Source organism: Nelumbo lutea, chromosome 7 (genome assembly GCF_056320005.1).
Source record: "Nelumbo lutea isolate HS-2025 chromosome 7, American lotus-T2T, whole genome shotgun sequence".
Taxonomy (NCBI): Eukaryota; Viridiplantae; Streptophyta; class Magnoliopsida; order Proteales; family Nelumbonaceae; genus Nelumbo; species Nelumbo lutea.
The window spans coordinates 18,541,156-18,563,358 of record NC_142690.1 but is presented as its reverse complement, the minus strand read 5'-3'; the positions used below and the strand labels follow the sequence as shown (position 1 = coordinate 18,563,358).

The window sequence follows — 22,203 nt, the reverse complement described above, 5'->3', positions numbered from 1 at the left end:
TCCATGCATGTGAAGCTGCATTCCATATCTTTTGCAACATAATTTGCTTTGTCTTTACTCTATTAATTGAATTGATATATTCCATCCTAGGGAATTGTGATGATTTGTGCCTTCAATTTCTTGAGAACTTTGTCTTGTTATCATCTTGGAATATCTAATTAAGGACTGTATTAGATAAACATCCATTGGAATCTTAGGATACTTGTGAAAGAATAGGACAAGGGTCTTTGATAAAAAGGCCTTTCTAATAATGTATTTTCCCTTTAAATATGTGCATTTTATATTCAACTTTTGAGAACCTACCGGGGCACAGCTCATAGGTGAAGATAGGCATCTGTTTGTTCTCCTGAAACTCTCAGAAAAGGATACAGTTAAGGACCTCTTGGAATATGTATGGATCCTAACAAGGTGTTTGGTGTTGTGGTCCTGTAGAGGTGTCGTGCTTGTATTTAATTTGAGCATTGAAAATCAAGAAAAATGGTATCCTCTCGTTTAATGCGTCAGGTCGTGCCACATGATACAAAATGCACCCTGAGCAAGAAATGTTTAAATGCTATTTCTTTACAATTGACTTGAATATGAGCCGAGGTAAAAAGCAGTACAAACATTTGTACTTGAATCAGCTAATCCAACAAAAGGGATTTTGGTTTGCTAATCAAAATGCCTATATATATGGTTTGCACTTACATGATGATGAACGGATCTGCAACACGCGTGATACTAAATTCCACCCAACTGATGAGTGCAATACGTTTCGTGTAAAATGATTTTAATTTTGATGAGGACCACAACAACTAATCAAAAGAATTAATATCCAATTTAGTCTCAGTTTGGAAGGAGTGCAAAAGTGAAAATAGAGGTTTAGCAACACATGTACAAAATATAAGACTTTGTACTCTACATTAGGGGTGGATTCGAGCCGAGCTTAATCGAATACTTAGCTTCATAGCTTGTAAGTTTGAGCTTGGCTCAGATCAATCTCGACTATAAGTCAAGTTTTATTTTATTTTTTTGAAAAATAAAAACTATATGTATAAAATTATTTTTGTTTTATTTTTCAGACAAAAAATTAAGAATTATAAAAAATATTTACTATTATACATAAAAAATAAAAATATTTTTTTATCTATAATAAAATTATTTATTATATATACGTATGTATGTATGTACGAATGTATGTATGTATATATGTATGTATGTATGTATGTATGTATATAGATAAAAATTATATATTTAATACTAGACTCATAAGCTAAGTTTCACTGGGCTTGAACTTAGTTCGATTAGAAAACAAGCTTATATATCAGGCTTGAATTCGGCTCGAAACTCAGTTTAAACCGAGTTGAACCAAGTTTGATTAGCTCATGAAAGACTCAGCTTGTGGCCACCCCTACTCTACATATTTATATTTAAACTCTTTTCAAACCGAACCTTAGAAAAAGGTCATTAACCAATATGCTTCAATGATTCATCAATGGTTCTGAATGTTGATGATCAATATATTCACTCAATCCCCTTGCAAAACAATACAACTCAACAGTTTTTCCTTGAAAGAAAAAGCATTGTCTAATACTTCTATATATAACTGGTTCTTGTTAGAAGAGCAATGAAGTAGTAATCATGTTTATGTTTCTTGCAATACCTACTGACTAGTGCAAGAATGTAAATAATGTTTTTAAGGAAACATCATCATCATCATTATACAAGCCTGTCGATTGATCGGTTACATGAATCACTAAATGCCATATCCATTGTTAAATTATGAGCACTTAAATCATTTTTTTACTATTTGGCTGGTCCTTCTAACTCCTTCAACTTGCAATAGATCACTTATACTTAGTGCTGCGGTAGGGAAAGTGGGGAAAGGTAGCTATATAAACCTATACAAGGTTTGTACAGATTTCTCTTCATTTCCCTACCTTTTCCTATAAACCAAACATAATCTAAAAGAACAGAACTATAAGATTTATCCTTGTTCAATATTCTTCTACAAATTACATGTTACAAATTCACTGGTATAGCGTTTTTGTGTGCCGACTAGAATGAAATAGTTTCAATTTAATTAGCGGTGCGCTATATATCCCAACCCACAATGTCATCAAGTGGATTCCTTTCTTGCGCTTGTAAAACGACCTCTCTCGGAGAAACAAATTTTCATGGCTTTTGAATCCACAATGGAAATGAAAAAAAAAAAAAAAAAAAAAAGAGAAGATGACGTCTGTGCTTGAAAGTATGTTTGAAAGTATTCTGCATGTTAATGGAAAGATGACGTCTGTGCTTACGAAAAATAAATTAAGAGACAGTGCTCTCTTTGGTGGCACTTTGTATGGACAATAGAACTGGGTTACTGGGTATCAATACAAACAACAAAAGAGAATAAATTTGTACAGTTATCTATCATGGTTGAACCGCCTCCTCTTTTGCACTCTACCTTCTTAATGTGATTCAATATTCTGTGGTTTCAGCTAAGAAAGAGATTTTGATTCAAAGAGGGGAACTCTTACCTTCATTTTAGGGATCAGTTATTTCTGTCGTTGGATAGGAATTTACCACCAAATATTCTCTACTGCATTGTGTATTGTTTAAGATTCATTATGGTATTTTGGCATGACATGCAAATATATATGTGGAGTTCATTGTGTCTGAATCAAATTTGCTGGATTCTTAGGTCATCTGGGTAGAGTGCTCTCATGCTTAAAAGAGTCCAGATCTGCTACAAACATGTATGACAGGCTACAAAACCCAATCAGGAATAAATACACCAATGAAACCTACAATTATTCGATGAATGATCCACAGAGCTGATCATGTTTACTCTGTTTGGGCAACTCTTTTTCATGTATGTCCATGGTAGATTCTAAAACAGTGAACTTCTGTTTTATGCTATTGATGGTAAGAAAATGCAGAAGAAGATGAAGTTTGAAACAGATTTTGTTCAATCCAAACTAAGAATCAAATTAAGCAGAGAATTTTTTGTAGGAAAAGAACATCCAGAATAACTTTGATTGGTTGGGTGGAAAGGAAAGAAATTTTCATGATATTGGTTCTTTGCGTTTTTTTATGGTTTAAAGAAAATCATTTCCATTCTTTATAGTTGGCACTACCAGGAAAAAAACAAAACATCAATGAATGCAAAGAATTGATGGTGTCGCAAGGGGGACAGAAGTGACAAGAAAAATACTAAAGTTGGGTTTTGCAGAGTGGGGAATACCTATGTCAGACACAGGATCATGTATGTATTTGGTTCTATTTATGTTTATGTTTATTGAATAAATATTTGTATTTTATTTGCTAGTAAAATCAAGAAATGCAACAATTGCAACTGTTTATGACAACTAGGCACTATTTCAGCATAACAGTGAATAAACGCATGGCCGTTTGTGGAAGCTTAAAAAAATAACTTTTGCAAACAGCTGGTATGCACATAAACCAAAGTTCACTTTTTACATTTTAGATGCATACAGAAAAGCAAGAGAGAGAAAATGCTGAGATGGCACCTATGTGACACCATCATTGAACGTTCACTGAACAAACGTAAATGGAACCAAACACCCTGCATTACAGCCCTAGAGGTAAGAACACAATACTTTTTCCCTTGAAAACTTAATTTGAAATATCTTATGAATTGAAAAAAATTAAAAAATAAAATCATTTTCCAAGAAAGAGAGGGAAGTTATGAAATGAATTTTTCAAAGGAATTCTAATTCCTGCATATCCAACTATCCAAGGCAAGAAACATGTTCTCATAAAAACCAGGTTCTGAAATTTGGTTTTCTACCATAAAACCACAAATAAAGAAAAATGTCGTTTTCTATAAAACTTTCAACTTTTCTTATGTGGAATCATTGAAAAAAAAGGCTAATGAGGAATTAATTCTACTTTCTGCAAGATAGAGTGCCACTGTGATAATGTGATAAATAAATAGGGAGAATGACGAATCAGCCCAGATCAGAATTTTATAGTCCTATAGTATAGGGGGATTGCATCCTGACCATGAATTGATGCCAAATTCATGGGCAAGATGTGGTTTATAGGGATAGAGGGCTAATAGTAGGGGGCTGAAATTCAGAATTCTGCATCGGGTGTATCCATACTTCTCTATAAATAAAAGTCATCAAGATTGACTTGAATTCTATTGGGAGTTGGCAATTTCACTAGTAGAAAGTACAAGCTTTGCAAATCGGCTAATTACTGTGGTATACGTGGTCAATTGCAACCCTCCAATATATCGAGGAGGCATAGGATCAAACATGAAGAAAAGCCACTAACCCCACTAACCACATTTATGTATAGCGCCTGACCTGTCTAAATGGGCCAAAGCCACATCCATATGGATGAGTCCGGATCTGTTCCTCACAGAGCACACCTATGTCCTAGCCGCACATCACTCGTTATGAACATTTCTCAACTTGTATTTGTTTGGAAAATTCCCGATTTGTACCTTGTACTTTGGATTTAGTGTCCAAATTTTAAAATGCGACAATTCAATACCCAAACTTTCAAAACATGAAATTGTTAATCAGTTGTTAGGTGGCATTTGAAAAAGACAAAAATACCTTTCAGTGTCATCTAATTTTCTTTATCAACCATCCAAACATTGACAAAAAATTAATAGTCTCAAATCCTTGTCTCTTCTATTCAAGAAAGTTGGGGTCACCAGAATGTCCACACAAATGTGACCCCTTGAAGGGCATTTGTGTTTTTTTTGTCAATGTTTTGGGATTGTTAATTTTTTGTCAACGTGTATAGATGGTTGATAAAGAAAATTTAATGACACTTGAAGAGCATTTGTGTTTTTTTCAAATATAACTTAACGGTAGGTTAACATTTGATTAATGATAGGTACTGGATTGTCACGTTTTGAAAGTCCGAACACTGAATTGTCGCATTTTAAAGTTTGGGGACCAAAAAGTGGCACTAGGCCCAAAGTATAGGATACGATTTGGAAATTTTCCCTATGAAAAGATGTTCTATATTCAGAGTGGGATGTGGCTATGAGGTTCGAGTGAAGCACACTTTGTGAGGATTAGATCTCAATTCCATTTGGACCATATCTATATTAATAAAATATTTCTTCTCTCTCTCTCCAATATCAATGTTTGTAAACCTCTCCCCTCTCTTATTATATCCCTCTTTCTCTCCTCTTAAGTTTCCCTAATAAAGTAGAGGTATAAATTTGATGGGTTGGTGGATTTAAGGACCAATCAAAGCCCATTAGACCCAGCCAAAGACAAGGTAAAAGTCCAATTTTGTCAACTAAAACCCCACGTAAGTTAAACCTTACAAAATTTAGGATGGCTCAAGTGGATTGGATGGGCTGGGTTCAGGTTGGGTTAAGAGACTCAAGACACTTCAGGTTGATTTTGGGTCAGGTTGGCAAATGTTAGACTTTAACTCTAAATGTTCGGGTTAAGGTTAATCCACGGATCAATTTGGGTCATCCCTAAAAATAACTGAAACTTTAAAAATACATGAAAAACATTAAAATTAAAGGAATTAACCTTAAAATTCCAAACATAAAATAAAAACTTGAATATTCAACAATTCAAAGAGTAAATAATAAAGAATAAAAACTAATTAGTAAAGATTTAAGAGTGAAGACTTCTAACAATACATAAACAGTTCTAATTAATTAAACCTAATAATAGAGTCGGTGGATTGACCCATGACCCAACCCAACCCAGTTTTTCTAGGTTGGGTCAGGTTGGGCCATTCTCAATTTCATATAGTTAAATATGAGACGCTAACCCTTCTTTTCCGGGTTGGATTGAGTTGGAATTGCAGGTTGGGTCAACTTTTTTGCCAGGTCTATGTATATATCATATATATTATATACATATATGTATAAAAGATATAAAATATTATATATTATATATTATATATCTTCTAATATAATATATTTAAAGTTAGAGATCTACAAGCCCAACGTGGTCGAGCCTGGGCTTATATTTCCAACCCAAGTTGCAGGCCTAAATTCCCAAACGATTTTTCATTTTCTGGTGTGCACAATATCATGAAACCTCTTGGAACTGATGTCGGTTTCTTGAAAAACGGCACCACGTCTGGAATCTGTTTTTTCAGACCATGACTGATGTTTGGTTAAACGTGTTTTTTTTATCTTTTTTTTTTTGTCAAAAAAACGTTTTCCTAAACCATACGTTGGAAATTTGGAAAAGCTGTGGTATGAGAATGTTGATATAGCATTGAAAATGTCTAAATATAGCAGCAACAGTCTCAAAAAATGGGGGATCGGCTTGCTCAGAATGCTCCTTTTGATAGACCAGTTAATGCAGATTGCATCCCTCAAGAGCTTCGGCTAATTTGTTATTTCGATTCTTGGGGAAGAACAACCCCTCAAGAGCTTAGGTTCCTTAAAAAAAAAAAAAAACTTTTTGGTAAATACTTAATAGATCCAAATCTTTTCAATCCATTTTTCCTCAAATCCTACTTCTTCTATTCTCTATCACATGTTCTTGTTTAACTTATTCCCCCAAAAGAAAATTCCTGGCTCCTCCACTGCCTGTCTTAAAATTTTCTAAAAAAATGATATTAATTCCAAATATGGCCCAGATAACTAGGAGATTTATATTAATCTTATACAACCAAGTTTATTGCATGAAAATTTTGTTGAATTGAAGACAAATACCTGCCATGACAAGAAAGATTGAAACCAAACACTATTTTCAGTCTTCTTGTCCAAACAAGATTTGGTCTTCTCCTTTTCATCGATTGTGAAACCCTTTTTTATGGTAATTGCTGGTGAAGAGAAGGAACGAGGCCTAGGTTTATATAACCATCCTCCCGTTATGGAATTAAGGTGGACTTTAATTAATTGAAGTGAAACCACTTCGTTCAATTAAGTGAAGCCTCTTCACTTAATGGGAAAGCAATTTTTATGTATTTGATGTGTTCAACTAACAGTAGCTGATGCTTTTCATAATAACACATTTAATGTCTATAGTCGGCTCTTTGAATAAATATAATCATGGTTGAAAGGACAATCTACTAGGGCCTATTTAATTTAACGAAGTATATGATATATTGTCTAGAGTAAATGGATTAGTGTAACCAAACCCATGATGATGATGAAGATGATATATAAAAATTTTTTAAAAAAATTAGGTATGTTTTTTTTTGGATACATTTCTGTTGATAATTGAAAGAAAACCAGTATTTTTTATTCAAAACATTAAAATCAGGGGAAAATTCCAGCTTAGTAACATGTATTTCAGGGCTAGTGTCGCTTTGGTTTTCAAATTTTAAGATGCAAAAATTTAGTATCTAAATTTTCAAAATGTGTCAATTTAGTACTTGATATTAATCGGTTGTCACTTATGTGTGTCATATGATGATGTGTGTGATTTAAAAATTTTGAATATGTCAAAATTGTCCTTTGAAATACTGTTCATCATCTTCCTCAATAATTAAGATTGAACCAAAACAATGGTGAACAACCCCAGACCATCGGGAATCCAATAGATATGACAGAAACGTTCGACCTCAAACACAATGATCTTTTCGGCACTCTCTTGCTATGTTTCCATATGGTATTTTAGGAGTTCTAAAACCAGGTCAGTATCATTTCATGTCCTTCGTCTCTTGTTCATTCACTTTTTGTTTTGTTCACTCATTTGTTTTGTTATATATCTGTTAAGTGTTGGGTATGCATTTCTTTTGTTTTTCATTTATCAATCATTTATCGGATGACTTAAAACATCTCTAGTCTAGGTTGAACATATCCATGTTCAGTTCTTGTGTAGTTGATAAAGAAAATTAGATGACGTCCGAAGGACATTTGTGTCTTTTCACATACCACTTAACAGCTGGTTAACAACAGATACTGGGTTGACACATTTTGAAAATTCGGATACTGAATTATCACATTTTAAAATTTGAATACCAAAATAACACCAGGCCCAAAGTACAATATACTAATTGAAAATTTTTCCAAAAATCAATTTCAAAATAAAAAATGAAGTCAAAAAATAATAACAAAAAAATGTTAACTTGGGTTTCAAATTGATAATTTAATAACAGCAATGGGCGAAAAGTCTGCTGCGACCTTCGCCGCAGAGTAACAGACCCGATGAGTGACGAATACACCAGCATTTGAAATAATTAATTAGAAAATCAGTTTATGTGATGCCTTGAATATATTTCACAAGCTGGTATATCCACTATCCATTGGGGTCCGAATGCGACAATGAAGCAGCAGATTTCCTCTCAACAAAGAGTAGGGATGGAAATACAAGGTAATGGTCCAATTGGTAGGTTACAATGTAAGAAATATTTTTGCTTCTCTTCATTTATGATTTTGAATGGGGATATATAATAAGTATATAGAATAAATAGGATATCCCTTAAATTTCTTCTACTTTATGATGTCAATTTCCAGGAAATAAAGGCTAATATGGCATTATAAGAAAAAAAAAAAAAAGATGTTTCTTAAGGAGCTTGAGCTTATGTATGTATATTTTAGAAATTAACTTGTCTTGAATTGAACAAAGATAACACCACACTAATATATATTATATAAATTTCTCATATATAATATTAATATACAATAAATTCCATAAAATTTATTAGTTTGCAGATTATAGTAAGGCTTCAAATGGTATCTAATTGTCTGAATTCAAATTATGTTTATTCACGTATACTTAAAATTTATATTATATATATATATATATATATATATATATATAAAGTAGAATGATGTTACTTTCTTCATTATCTTAATGGAGAACTCTCAGCCTTTCTCCTTTTAGTCTTACTTGCTCCCTCATGAAGCCATGTCATCAATGTCTTCTCCTTCACAAAACTACATCATCATGCCTGACCCACCACTTTACATTTCCTAACTCCAAATGGTGAGAGGAGATGTGATAGGGTAGGAAAACAGGGCCAATACGTCTCGTAGTTTTCTACCCTTCTTCTAATTAATCCACTCACAAATCTTCATTACGCCATGTGGCAAATCAATAATGGAAATTTTCAATTAAGGCTTCGTGATTTTATAGAATTAAAATCAATTCCAAGTTGTGATTTTCATTCAACCCAAAATTAGACCCCTAATGCATCAAACAGTCTTTCTCTTCCAAGTGAAACACAGATATCTTCTCTTTTCTCTAGTTCGGCCAACTATTCAATCAAGAGAACCCATCCCGTAGGTAAGGCAAGAGTTGTTTCTTCCTTTCTCTCCAAGTCACGAAACAAGGTCTCTGCCCCAATTGTGTTTCTAACCTATAGTTTACTCTTATTGCAATTCAACCATAATTGAATTAACCAGCAACACTACAAATTCCATCCCATTGTTATTTACAGGTAAGCAAAACTTATCGCCAAAACAGAGGAATCACCTTTCTTCTTCTAGGCAACGAAACAAGGGCTCCACCCCATCGTGTTTCTAAACCACCATCTTCTCCAGCTGTAGTTCAATCGTCCTTTGATTCTCATGAAGTTCAATTGGAAAACACTGCATCCTCCCCCATAGGTGAGTCATTTTGTTAATCATTTAGTTATTGTTACATTTTACCGCTATCGTAAATCATTTAGGCCCTATTCATTTTTTTGTAAGTTATTTATCCAAGTAAATACACTTATCCGGACAAGTGCATTTACCCATGCTCTTTTGTTTCTCATGTAAACTAGATAATGGCTATTTTAGTTATAAAAATATTTTATTACAAGGGGCATTTTTATCCCATTCAAGTATTGGCATCTTTCCCCCAAGGTGGAAAAGTTATTTATTCACCTAAAAAATGGGATATGTAGGAAAATAAACTTTCCCTGATCCCTACATAAATCTGAAAAAAGAACACAAGATTTTTAGTCAATAAAAATTAAAATCCCAATGACCAACTTTCCCCCTTTTCAAAATCCAGAAAAAGAACACCCACTTAGTTCTTCTCCAACAAACCTCCAACGTTGTTGTTACATTCAGTTGATTTGGGTGATCATTCAAGGGTTGTGTTGTGTTCGTTGCACCAGTTTTGGCGTTTTGCTGCTAGAGGTATGCTATTACATTCAGAATACCTGTATTAGTTGGGATGCATCCACTGTGATTGCCCATTCGAGCGATCGCTGTAGATGCAAAGTGGATACTAGAGATTATTCAAATGGGTCGGATCTTTGCTTTATTCGTCTCAGATCCGACCCATTTTCTGTTATTTATTGTGTATTTGTTATTTTTGTTATTGTGTTCTTCAATAATTTATAAAATAATTTTTGTTTAATTACTTTAGTCCCAAACAAACTTGTTAAGCTAGTTTTGTTTACCATAATTACAGTAAATTATTTAATTAAAAAAATATCAATTTATTTAATTAAAAGTTTTACTATGTTGAAATTATGTTTTCCATTCACTAATATTTTCAGTAGTTTTAAACTTTTGATAAATTTTACCATATTTATTAATAGAGAATGTTGAATATATTTTCTGAAAATTGCTAAAAATTACAAAAATTCTAAAAATCACTCAAAATTACTGAAATTTAAATAATTACTTAAAATTTATTTTGAAATTATTATTGAAAATTAAATTAAATACTGAAAATAATTATTTTAAAATAATTTCTGAAATTTTAAAATAAATACCATATTTATTTGTTATAGTATTTATTTAATTAACTAATTAACAGTAATTAATTAATTAATTACTGAATTTTTAAAATAAAATCAATACCATATTTATTTAATTAACAGTAATAATTAATTAATTAACGGTATTTATTTAATTATTTAATTAAGTAACAATCTTCTTTTTGGCCCCAAGTAATTAGAAGTATAATATATATCATGATTTTAGGAATCCAACCCAATATAATAGGAAACCAATCCCTATAGAGTAGGCAATCTTCCCACTTTTCAAAATATTTCCTCTATCCCAATATTGGAGGAAACCTTTCCACATTTGAAACTCTAGGGTCTATTCTCTCTATTAAATTAAATTAACTTGAGTACCTTAACTAATTTAATTCATTAGCTTAATTAAATTAAGTTAATTAATTAAAACTAATTAATTAGTAGTTAGTTAACTTTGTGTACGCCTAACCTAGGTTATGTAAAAATTTACTTTTATTGGTTAAAGCAGGAAATTATTAATTAAGTTTCTTCCATATAAAATTAATTAATAAAATATTTTAATAATTTTTATTAATAGAAGATTTTTATTTAAAAAGAAAGTAAATACAAATTAATACATGTTTATTAATAAAAAAAGTAAGAAAATTTTAGTTTCAATATTAAATCTTATAATTTGATAATGATACTAAAATTTATTTATAAAATTAAAAAAAAGTAATAAAATTAGTAGTTTTACATTCAATTATTATTAATTTAAAATCCTTTAATCCATTTAAAAAAAAAAAAAAACTAATACTAAATAGAAATTTAGTCAAAGTTAAAACAATGTAATAAAAAATAAAAACTAATACAATTAGGAATGTCACAATCCTCTTTTTTGGGGTGCAACTTGGGTGGATTGAATCGGATTGAGGGTCAACACAATCCTAAGTCTCAAACCTAGAGCATTAGGCTTGGCCCAACTCAAGGTTAAGTCGAGCTTATCAATCTAGCCCTAACTCAAACTTAGCTCAACATCTCAGGCTTAGGGATAGCAATTTCTACCCTACCCGATGGGTACCCAACCCAATGGGGCGGTTTTTTTCTTAAAGGATGGGTTTTGGGGCAAGTTAGGTTTTGGAGCAAGGATGGGTACTAGGATAAACTTGACCCTCTAGTCCCCAACCCAGATATTGTTGGAAAGCACATAAACTTTTGTACACTAGGTGTTGAATTTAATAATATTTTGAGATTTTGATGTGAAGGATAATTGATAGTTTATGTGGTTTTATGTCTTAATCAAATATTTGAAAACTTTGTTGTTTATTTATGTTATTTCACTAATTTATTAGTTATATATAACAAGAAATAATAGAAAATTAGATGTGAGTTCTAAACCCGATTCACCCCTACCCTTGAATGTAGGGTCGAGGAGGGTTTTGCATTTTCATTTGCAGAAAGGGTTTGGATTATCAAAATCCAACACAATTTGGGTTTTGGGGTGGGTACGAGTTGGGAGGTTTAGGGAGGCAAGTAGAGTCTAGAATTTACATAACCCTTCTTGAACCCACCCTGTTGCCATCCCTACTTGGGCTAGGCTTGGGCTTGGGCTTGGGCATATCAATCTTTGTAGCTTAATTTCCTTGTAAAATAGATTGATAATATATAGATATGCATAACATAAAATGTTGGGCAGGCTTAGATTGCATCCGATTAGTACCCAAGGCCTCAACTTAAGCCTACTTTGAGTTTTGTTAGGCCTAAACTTTTTAGCCCAAGCCCAACATGAAGTTCAAAAACTCAAGTCCAACTTATGCAAAAGTTTTGGTTGAGTAGGGTTGGGCTTGGATTAGGTCCACCCAACCTTTTGCCTCAAATTATTTTAACAAAGCCCGTGCATCGCATGAGTACCTGCTAGTATATTACTAAAGATGGTTTAAACTTTGCATTTTTACTAAATTGTCATATATTCAAGTTTTATCAAATAATTTTCAATTGATTTTGTACATGAAATACAATATATATTTAAATCATTTTTAGTTCATTTTATTAATAACATATAATATTTTCATAATTTTTAGTTTAATTAATTTATACCATTCAATATTTTATTACAATCTGAATTCGATTCAAATTCGATATACCTCTGATGGATATGATCTGATTTGAATTCAAATATAAACACATCAAACTTGAATCTACCTTTATCCAATTTGACTGGACCCGTTTGTGGCCCTAGATTTTATTGATTTGTTAGAGATATTTATTTATAAAATATTAATTATTAGAGGTACTTTATAGTACAGATCCTCTTAAACTCTAGCTCTTCAAAAACATAATTGTAATAGGAGTATCATAAAAATATCAAAAAGTTTAAAAAATTGAATCCAATAACATGAAATTTTTCTTAACCATATGTCATCAAAAATTCTAAAATCATTGAAGTTGTAGTTACTCTCCCACCTATTTTTTATGAAAGCTCCACCTTTCTATGGAGCAACGGGTGAGGTAATAAGGTGACTTATGGGTCGGGTCTGGGTTTAATTCTCCAAATTTATTTATTGGTTGTGGATCATGCATACAACGACCCGACCCGACTCTTTGATAGCTATAGCGGTATCATACATCCGACCGAAATATACTGGAAATGGATCTCAATAACGAGACCCTTTTCGGATGAGAACGAGTGACAATTGGATCGGCCCAAGATCCATCCCATTTTACCCTCCCTTTATCTCTTATTATTATTATTATTTTTTTTTTGACTGTTGAGCTTTTTCTCTTTTGGTCATTTCTGATACTGGGAGCCACCGACTGTCGCTTTTGCACCCATAGAATGGCTTCCGCATTCAACCAACAAAACTACAAAAAGCACGCCATATGCCCCGCTCATCTCGATACACCCACCGTATCTGGGGGCGTGAACACACTGATTTCAATCCGAACACTGGTTTTTTTCGACAAAATAATTCATCACCCACAGAGCTACAGCTGATCTAGAATTGAGGAAAAGAACCTGGTTTTTTACTTTTATCCTCAGTCCCCTCATGCCTCATGCTTCTACTTCTATATATAGTTTGGCCTTGTTTTCTTACTCTTCTAAGCCAAGATTCAGAGATAACTCGATCAAGAAAAAATGCCAGAGTTTGTAGGAGTGTGGATGACCAAGCTCGTCTCCAAGGTGGGGGAGAAGGTCCGGCCACAGAAGGGACCACGCTCTCTAGTCGTAGAACAAGAGGCCAAGCCTAATTCTTCTGCTTCTTCTTCGTCGTCGTTCTTCGGGTCGCTTTCTAGACCTGTTCGATCTGAGCCAGCTTTCCAAGGGACTGTCCTCTCAGAAGCCACAGTTCGTATGCTCATGGACCGATTCATGCCTTGTTGAAGTCCTGAAGAAGGCTCTATGAGCTGATGTTGATGCAGTCGCGTGGTGCGTCTTTCCTCTGTTGGGCACCGGAATTTGAAGCCCAAGAGTAGGAGGAGGTCAATCGGCCGGCGCCGGACCGTTCTGAGCCCCTACCCACTGCATCAGCCACAGTCAGTAGTCTTCCCAACAGAGTTACCATCTATTCTGGGAAGGGAAAGAACTCTATTGTGACCAAACCAGTTGTGACTTGTGATGAAATGCAATTTTTCTTTACGATCTATGTATTTCATATTCTTTTTGGTTGAACCGGAGACAATTTTGCTTCAAATCAAGTAATTTTCTGTTTGCACTTCAATGGATTTGATTAGAGAGGCACCCAGAAAACAGAAAAGATAATACAGTACTTGGCAAGCCCATCATCTACCAAATAATTATGAAAAGTGAAAACACATGCAAATTGCGAAGCAAGGTTAAACCCAACTCATCAAAGAGTTTGCTTGACGCGAAGACCTTCCCAAGTCGCCCATAGTTTGGCAACAATAAATGATATTCCAAACAGACAGAGAAGCAATTCTTTAATAGCTCACACAGTTTGGCAACAACAATGGTATTATAAGCTGTAAGGCTTGCCAGCCAAGAAATGGGGTAAAGGAAATTCCTCTGCAAGTTAGGCCGGGTTAGCTCGGGTTGAGGCCAATCCACCCTAAGTTCTAAACCCCAACTCTAACCCTAACCCAATCCGATTTTCAACCCAACTTATCCAACTCTAATCTTAATCCTAACTAAATTCCCTCAATCCTAACCCAATTCAACCCCCAAGTTGACTTCGGGTTGGGTCCAATCCAACCTTCTTTCCATCCCTTAAAATCTCTTACAATTTCTAAATCTCATATTTTAACTCAATTTTCATTATATATATTAATCATATGTTTTATTAGTACTTATTTATTAATGTTTTTATTGGTTATTTAAGTACAAAATTTAATTATGGCACTAAATTATGGGTGGCAAATAATAAAGAGGAGATATTCAAAAAACATAAAAAATGTTTAAGGTTTTGGTATTTTCAATTAGAATTTTGTGAAGTGATTATTTTAGAAGAAATAAATAATAATATGTAGTAGGGGCCATACAAATATCATGCATATAAATAAATCAATATATGATATCACATATAACATATATTTATATATAATATATACTATAGAGTCTGGTTCAGGTTAGATCGGGGTCAATTTTAACCCAACTATAGTCTGGTTCAGGTTAGAAGAAATAAATATCTTTCCATCCCTTAAAATCTCTTACAATTTCTAAATCTCATATTTTAACTCAATTTTCATTATATATATTAATCATATGTTTTATTAGTACTTATTTATTAATGTTTTTATTGGTTATTTAAGTACAAAGTTTAATTATGGCACTAAATTATGGGTGGCAAATAACAAAGAGGAGATATTCAAAAAACATAAAAAATGTTTAAGGTTTTGGTATTTTCAATTAGAATTTTGTGAAGTGATTATTTTAGAAGAAATAAATAATAATATGTAGTAGGGGCCATACAAATATCATGCATATAAATAAATCAATATATGATATCACATATAACATATATTTATATATAATATATACTATAGAGTCTGGTTCAGGTTAGATCGGGGTCAATTTTAACCCAACTATAGTCTGGTTCAGGTTAGAAGAAATAAATATCTTTCCATCCCTTAAAATCTCTTACAATTTCTAAATCTCATATTTTAACTCAATTTTCATTATATATATTAATCATATGTTTTATTAGTACTTATTTATTAATGTTTTTATTGGTTATTTAAGTACAAAGTTTAATTATGGCACTAAATTATGGGTGGCAAATAACAAAGAGGAGATATTCAAAAAACATAAAAAATGTTTAAGGTTTTGGTATTTTCAATTAGAATTTTGTGAAGTGATTATTTTAGAAGAAATAAATAATAATATGTAGTAGGGGCCATACAAATATCATGCATATAAATAAATCAATATATGATATCACATATAACATATATTTATATATAATATATACTATAGAGTCTGGTTCAGGTTAGATCGGGGTCAATTTTAATCCAACTCGAAGTAAAGTCGAATTCATAAATTTCAACCCTAACCCTACCCAAGTATCAACCTGATTCAATCTAATCCAACTTTTTCGGGTTGGGTTCGGGCCAACCCGGTCCAAATTGTAACCTTAGAAATTCCCATCCAATCCAAGAAATTGGGCATCCCTGGGGACATTTCATTGGTGAAAACATCTGTATCTACAGAGAAATTGAGCCAATCATGGAGCTTCAGGACAGCTTGTTGGTGCTCTGATGAAGCCTCCTTACAACTGAATGACGTGTTTGATCCAATTTGCAACAGATCAGACCTACAAATTGATTTTATGTTTTAACTTGCAAATAACAAAAACTGAACAACATCTGCCTTTATCAATACATACATATCAACACTTCGTCTATATCATTCTCATCTCATATGTGCAAATAATCTCCATTTGTATAGTACCTAACTTAAACATGGAAATTACAGTAAAGCAAGAAAGAAAAGAGAAATGTAATGAAAAGAAAAAGAATCTTTTAATTCTAAACAAACAAAAAAAGTCTAAAAGTAAATCCTTATGGAAAATTAAAAAACACACTTATAGCCTTATCAATTGAAATCCTTCAATCTTTTCTTTAGCATGTCCATAGACTTCCTTCGAGCATTTTGCTTTGGGTTTCGATTTGAAAGGCTTCCAAACAACCTATCAGGAGAATCCTTAAACTTCTCACAAATGGTAGCAACCTTTTTATAGTCTAGTGCATTGTAGTATTTCTCCCTTATCACTGGATTCATGAAATTCTCTGGTTGGTTGCTTAATAAAAGGTTAACCAGTTGTCGAGATTCTATCAAGAAATCTCTTAACCTAGTTTCCTTGGTCATCTCAATCAGTCCAGTGGTATAGAACCTGTCATCTACAAAATTCTCAAACACCTTCAGGTCAATATCAATGCCCATGACGGCATTTGCATTGAACCTCTTCACACTGTCACATAGAAAAGCTGTGACGATTGAGTTGGAGATATGCTCAAGTGCCCCAGTGCCAACCTTGAATAAGGCATCCAAAGGCAAGATTTGCTGAGCTGTGGACAAGACAGTGTCGAGGTATATCACCACTTCATTTACATAGTCATTTGGGTTCTGTGGAACCTCCTCTGTCGTCCAATTGATACTCTCTAGTGCCATGAACTCATCTAATTTAGAGTTAACAAGGTTCAACAGAGCATGATAAGCTGCATCTCTTGATGTCTTCAGAACCACCTTGGCATTTAAACTAGAATGGTGCCTCTCAATTGTTCGAACAGGGACCCCACAATGTTGAGCTGCCTGCTGCACAAAGAGATCACAAGCCCTCTCAAGAACAGCTATGTTGGCAGCAATCTGCATTGCTTGGGAAACACCAGTTGTACCACTGTAGATGGTTCTCAACAGAGCTTCATTCAACACATCTATTAACAGCTTGTCAAGGTATTTCTTCACAACATCATAGAAATTCATGCGGCCCCCATAAGATAAATAACTCACAGAATCCTCAATGAATGATCGAACAATGCGACAAGCATCAGGAACAGTGGATGAGAAGGGTGCAATGTAAGGGAAAGCTGGCATTATATCTGAGGTTTGGAGATGAAATGCCAGAACATTCTTGTTGTACTCATATTCTTTCTTCATTACCATCTGCTCATAAGTATCATTTGCAAGAACATCAACCATTTGGCGCTCACACTCCTCTAACAGAAGCTCATGATATTTGTCCCTGCTGTTGTCAAGAACCTCTAGTAAAGGACTCACTTGGTAGCCATAGTGTTTCAGAGTCACTCCTACAAGAGTCACATAGTGCTTGATCAGAAGCAGATGGCTTGCTGTATCTATACGAGAAAATTGTTCCTGCAGTAGTGATGTGATCTTAGAAATAGCCGTTTCCCATATGGTCTCTACCTGATTAGAGGACAATAGCCCTACAGCAGTACGTAGGACACGGTCCTCCACTATGAAGTGCCCTGCAATTTGAGCTAGGAATGTTTGATGGGATTCAAGAAATGGTTGTGCTGATGATATCTGTAAGTCCAGATTGAGTTGCATCATCCGATTGTTATAGTAATAGTCTCGAAATTGGTCTTGGATCCCAAGACAACGATGAATGTGGAATGCCTTATAGACAGGAGTAAGATCAAACTTGAGAATTAACTCTTCATCTATCTCCTCAACATCTAGCATATATACACAGTCACCTAACCCTGCACGGCTTTGCTCCTCAGCTTCCCTCTGACGAGTCCTCATCTCTTCTTCCCTTTGACGAGCTGATGCAGTCTGTCCTATGGCTGTTTGTCCAATTTCCCTAGCTTTGCTCCTTATATGAACCAACCACTCATTGAACTCAGTACATACCTTCTTCTGAATATGTGATTTTATTGCTGGTATTCTCTTCTCAATCACCCTTCTCAAGGTCTTTGCATGAACATCTTGCATGAAATCTTTCTCTATTTTGTCAAGAGTCTTAATAGCAGGATAGAACCGACCTTCACTTACATGCTCATTGCACTTCACACAGAGGTATAGGATTTCAACACAGTTCTTTGACATCATTATAGCTTCAGTGACATTCTTCTTGATTGAGTATGACTCAAGGAGCTCCTCAAGTTTCAAAAGCAAAGAGCTCCCAATCTCCTGTAGCCGAAAGTTGTCACTTGAGAGTTCACCCTTCAGCTCTTCGGCATCAACCAAGACACCCCGGAGCTCATCAACAGCAAGAATGAATTCCTCATAGTGGAGCCTGCATAGCTCCTCAATTTCAACTTCCTTTTTCTTTACAACACTCTTGAGTTGATGCAAGAGAGACTCTGGCTTCCCCATTTCAAAAGCATGCCTGACAATAGGACCCAAATCCTCTCCATTCCCAATTGAAGTGAGAAGAACCAAGCCTTCTCCAGTATCTGCACTCTCAGCAACAGCTCTTCTCTTGGTTTTCACTTCCATGGAACTGATATTAGGGAAGAAATGAAACAATTATTAGTAAATTTAGAACAAACCAATCAAATTAGGTTCTTGAAAAATCCCTCTTCAAGTTCAGTGGGACATCTTCAAGTAGCTAGATGATAATGACAAATACAACTACATGCAGATGAGATTAGAGATGTCTACAAATTAAAAGAGACTTAGGAAGTTTTCCTTGTCCTCATCAAAGATTGTTGAAAGAAATAAATGTTTCTAAATAATTTTATTTGTAAAACATAGATGTATCTTTTCTAAGAAAGAGCCAAATCAAACCAAAAGAAAGAGGGGGAAAAAAGAAAATCGGAATTGAACCTGCCTCACCTTTACTGCAAAAAAAAAGGAAAAAAGAAAAAGAAGATACAATTTTAAGAGCTAAACAATAGCTAAAACTGCTCTGAGAGAAGGAGAAAAACAAATATTGAATAGAAGTAAATCAAGGATATTTGTTCTAAAAGTTACAAATTGTAACTTCTGACCCAATTACTTCTGATCTGATGTGCAATCTACAATTTGTAACTTTTTAGAACAGATAATTACTTGATTTACTTTGCATGTGATGTGCAATCTACAATTTGAAACTTTTAGTAACAAATATCCTTGATTTAAACCAATAACTTCTGACCCATGTCCATCAGACTAAACCCAGCCTATATGACTCAAGTACGATTACCCATCAGTTATCAAGAATCAGGAAAAAAAACAAATTCTTATTCATATTTCTTTCAAATTCAGATCTTCAAACCTATTTCCCTGCATTGCATTAGTGTTTTTCTAGTTTAAATAAATTCAGAAAATTATATCAACTAATTACTTATTTTTGTCCATGTATTAATCGGTGGGTCGCAAAAAAGTCCTAATGAGGTGTTGTGTTCTCATTTTTCACTCCCAAATGCTAGACAAGTGATTTGATTTAAACGTTAAAAATACCATTTGATTGGGAGGATTTTTTTTTTTTTTGAGGTATATTGGGCGGATTTAATTTGAAACAAAAGATTGGAAGCACCACAAATTTAAGAGTGTAAGTCGATATCCTTCACTATTTTAAGATCTCTTTTTAGAAATTATGGGGTTGCACTGACCTAAGTTTCTAAACTATCTCCTCTTTTGTATGAAAAGCAGAAGGATGGTAATTTGTTGGTTCAGTTGGAAATAGGACAATTTTTTTTCTTATTTTGTTTGGTTTGTTCATTTTGTATTTTATTTTATTTTATTTTTTGGTAACTCAAATTTAGTTTGGTTTATGGAATTTCATGGAGGTTTGAATCAGACCCAAATTCAAATGGCTTGTTCTCATCCGAATCAACCATCAAGAACAACAATCAGATCAGAAAAGAACTTAGGTACAATTACCTATAATCAATCATCAAAGAATAATGAAAAAAAAAACCAACTTCTTATTAATGTGTTGGGATCCATAAATTATTAACAAAAACAATGAAAAAAAGAGATACAAGATCAAATAAAAAAACAACATCAATGACAAGAAGAATCCAAGAGGGATATAGATAAACCAAACTGCAATAAATTAGCTCAAAAGGATTTCCTTTATCGGGTTCTAAGAGTTGGAACTTACAGGTGAAAACAAGAGAAAGGCTCTGTATCTTCTAAGCTAGAACGTCGAGAAACCCATGGAAATAATAAGTTTTTTCTGTCTTCTTCAAATACTATACGTAAATCTACAAAGAGAGGAGTCGATCTCTTCTCTTTTTCGACCTTTCTTTCTTCTATTTTGTTATTTCATTAATATTTTGTTAATTTATAAAGCCAGGATATCGGGTTTTAGTATTTCCTTGTTGTCCACCTAAGTTGGACTGCTTCAGCGTTCAGCCCAAGAGGGAGAACCCAATTCAATGATACCTCAAATAATGCCAAGAATTAAGGCAATATTTGGTTACATCTTCTAGCATCACTCTCTTCTGACATCCCCTCCTCCAATGAATGAAATACTGACATACAACCATTGAAATAAAATTCAGAACATAACATGAACTGATTTCTTATTTATGTCTGTGTTTTATTGGTGGATCGCAAAGGAATTCTATGACCAAGGCTGCAGATGTGCTCTTCCTGGTGTGGCGTAAGTTTGGTGGGCTGGGCTAAGTATGAATCCACCCAAACCCAAATCTAAGAATTGGGCCCAAGGCTGGAATCTAGATCAAGCCCTGAGTTGTTCAATCCAAGCCTAACCAGTACTAACATTTGATATACATGTGTGTATGTACAATATATGCATTATGTATGTGTATAGTTGGGTTAGGATTGGAGTTACCTTAGGTAAGCAAATGCAAAGTATTATTTGGACCACGCTTTGCCTGAGAATCAAAAACCTAAACCCAACCTCAATAAATTGCAAGGTAGATCAATTTGGGCTTGGCTTGTTAGGGAAAAAAAGGTTTATTTGGTGTGAAAAGATAAGAGTGCATCCAAATAAACCTTTTCTAACAAGTGTCTCTCTTGTTAGGGAAAAAAAAAAAAAAAAAAACAAAGAGATAAACAAAATCATGCACACTGACTAAACACTCCCTAATGCTTTCTTTTATATAATTTTTCTAAAGCTTCTTTTGTTTTGTTTTGAGTAAAGTTTAATTTATCCCTTCTGATTCAGTTCTCATCCATTTTTTTACACGTGGGCCGTACTAATTGTTCCACATTAGGGAAATGCAATTGGAAATATAATCGGTCCGTGTGTGGCTCCAAACCATATGTGGGCCCTACTTTTTGTTCCACATGTGCTGTTGGTCCCACTTTTGGCCCCTACCCCGTGGTTTCATGTCCACATGTGGGTCCCACCTTTTGGATCCGGTGGGCCCCACCGTGAACATGAACATTATGCATGCAGTTCAGGCATTGTTTCCATTGGATTGGTTCGAGTCTTCTAGACAAAAGGTCTTGACTACGGATTAACGGTACCGAATATATTGATAAGCAATCAACATGTATCACCCAACTGGCCTCCACTCGCCAGTCTCCACTTTCAGATTGGTTCAAGTTTTTCGGTACCATACCTCTCCGATATTACAAAAATTTGTAGGCCTCCTGACTCTTCGTATCACGTTCCGATTTTCGAGCTACCTAGCCGTTAGTCATCCCCGCCCGTCGCCACCGTCCGTACACATTACGCTTTGTCCACGTGGCAAAAGTTTCAAAAAAAGCGACGAAGCTCCCCTGTTTCCTCCTCGCGCAACATAGAAGCTACCAAATCACCATTT

The 22,203-nt window shown here is 34.0% G+C and overlaps 1 protein-coding gene across 2 annotated transcripts; it reads right to left on the bottom strand.

Annotated features, from left to right (window-relative positions):
* Positions 1 to 16,370: 16,370 nt before the first annotated feature.
* On the bottom strand, positions 16,371 to 22,187 carry SEC15A (exocyst complex component sec15A). Of its 2 annotated transcripts, none has more exons than XM_088956191.1 (2): positions 22,000 to 22,187; positions 16,371 to 18,980 (listed from the first exon to the last, which is right to left on the bottom strand). In XM_088956191.1, the coding sequence occupies exon 2, from the start codon at positions 18,974 to 18,976 to the stop codon at positions 16,610 to 16,612; it is 2,367 nt and encodes a 788-aa protein (XP_088812317.1). In that variant the 5' UTR covers positions 18,977 to 18,980; positions 22,000 to 22,187; the 3' UTR covers positions 16,371 to 16,609. The 2 variants fall into 2 exon arrangements, with proteins under 2 accessions (XP_088812317.1, XP_088812316.1); XM_088956190.1 differs by lacking the exon at positions 22,000 to 22,187 and adding an exon at positions 20,568 to 20,968.
* Between the last annotated feature and the right edge of the window lie 16 nt (positions 22,188 to 22,203).

Bases quoted from the DNA above. Each gene is read 5' to 3' on its own strand.
- SEC15A (XM_088956191.1), bottom strand. From the start codon at position 18,976: ATGGAAGTGAAAACCAAGAGAAGAGCTGTTGCTGAGAGTGCAGATACT.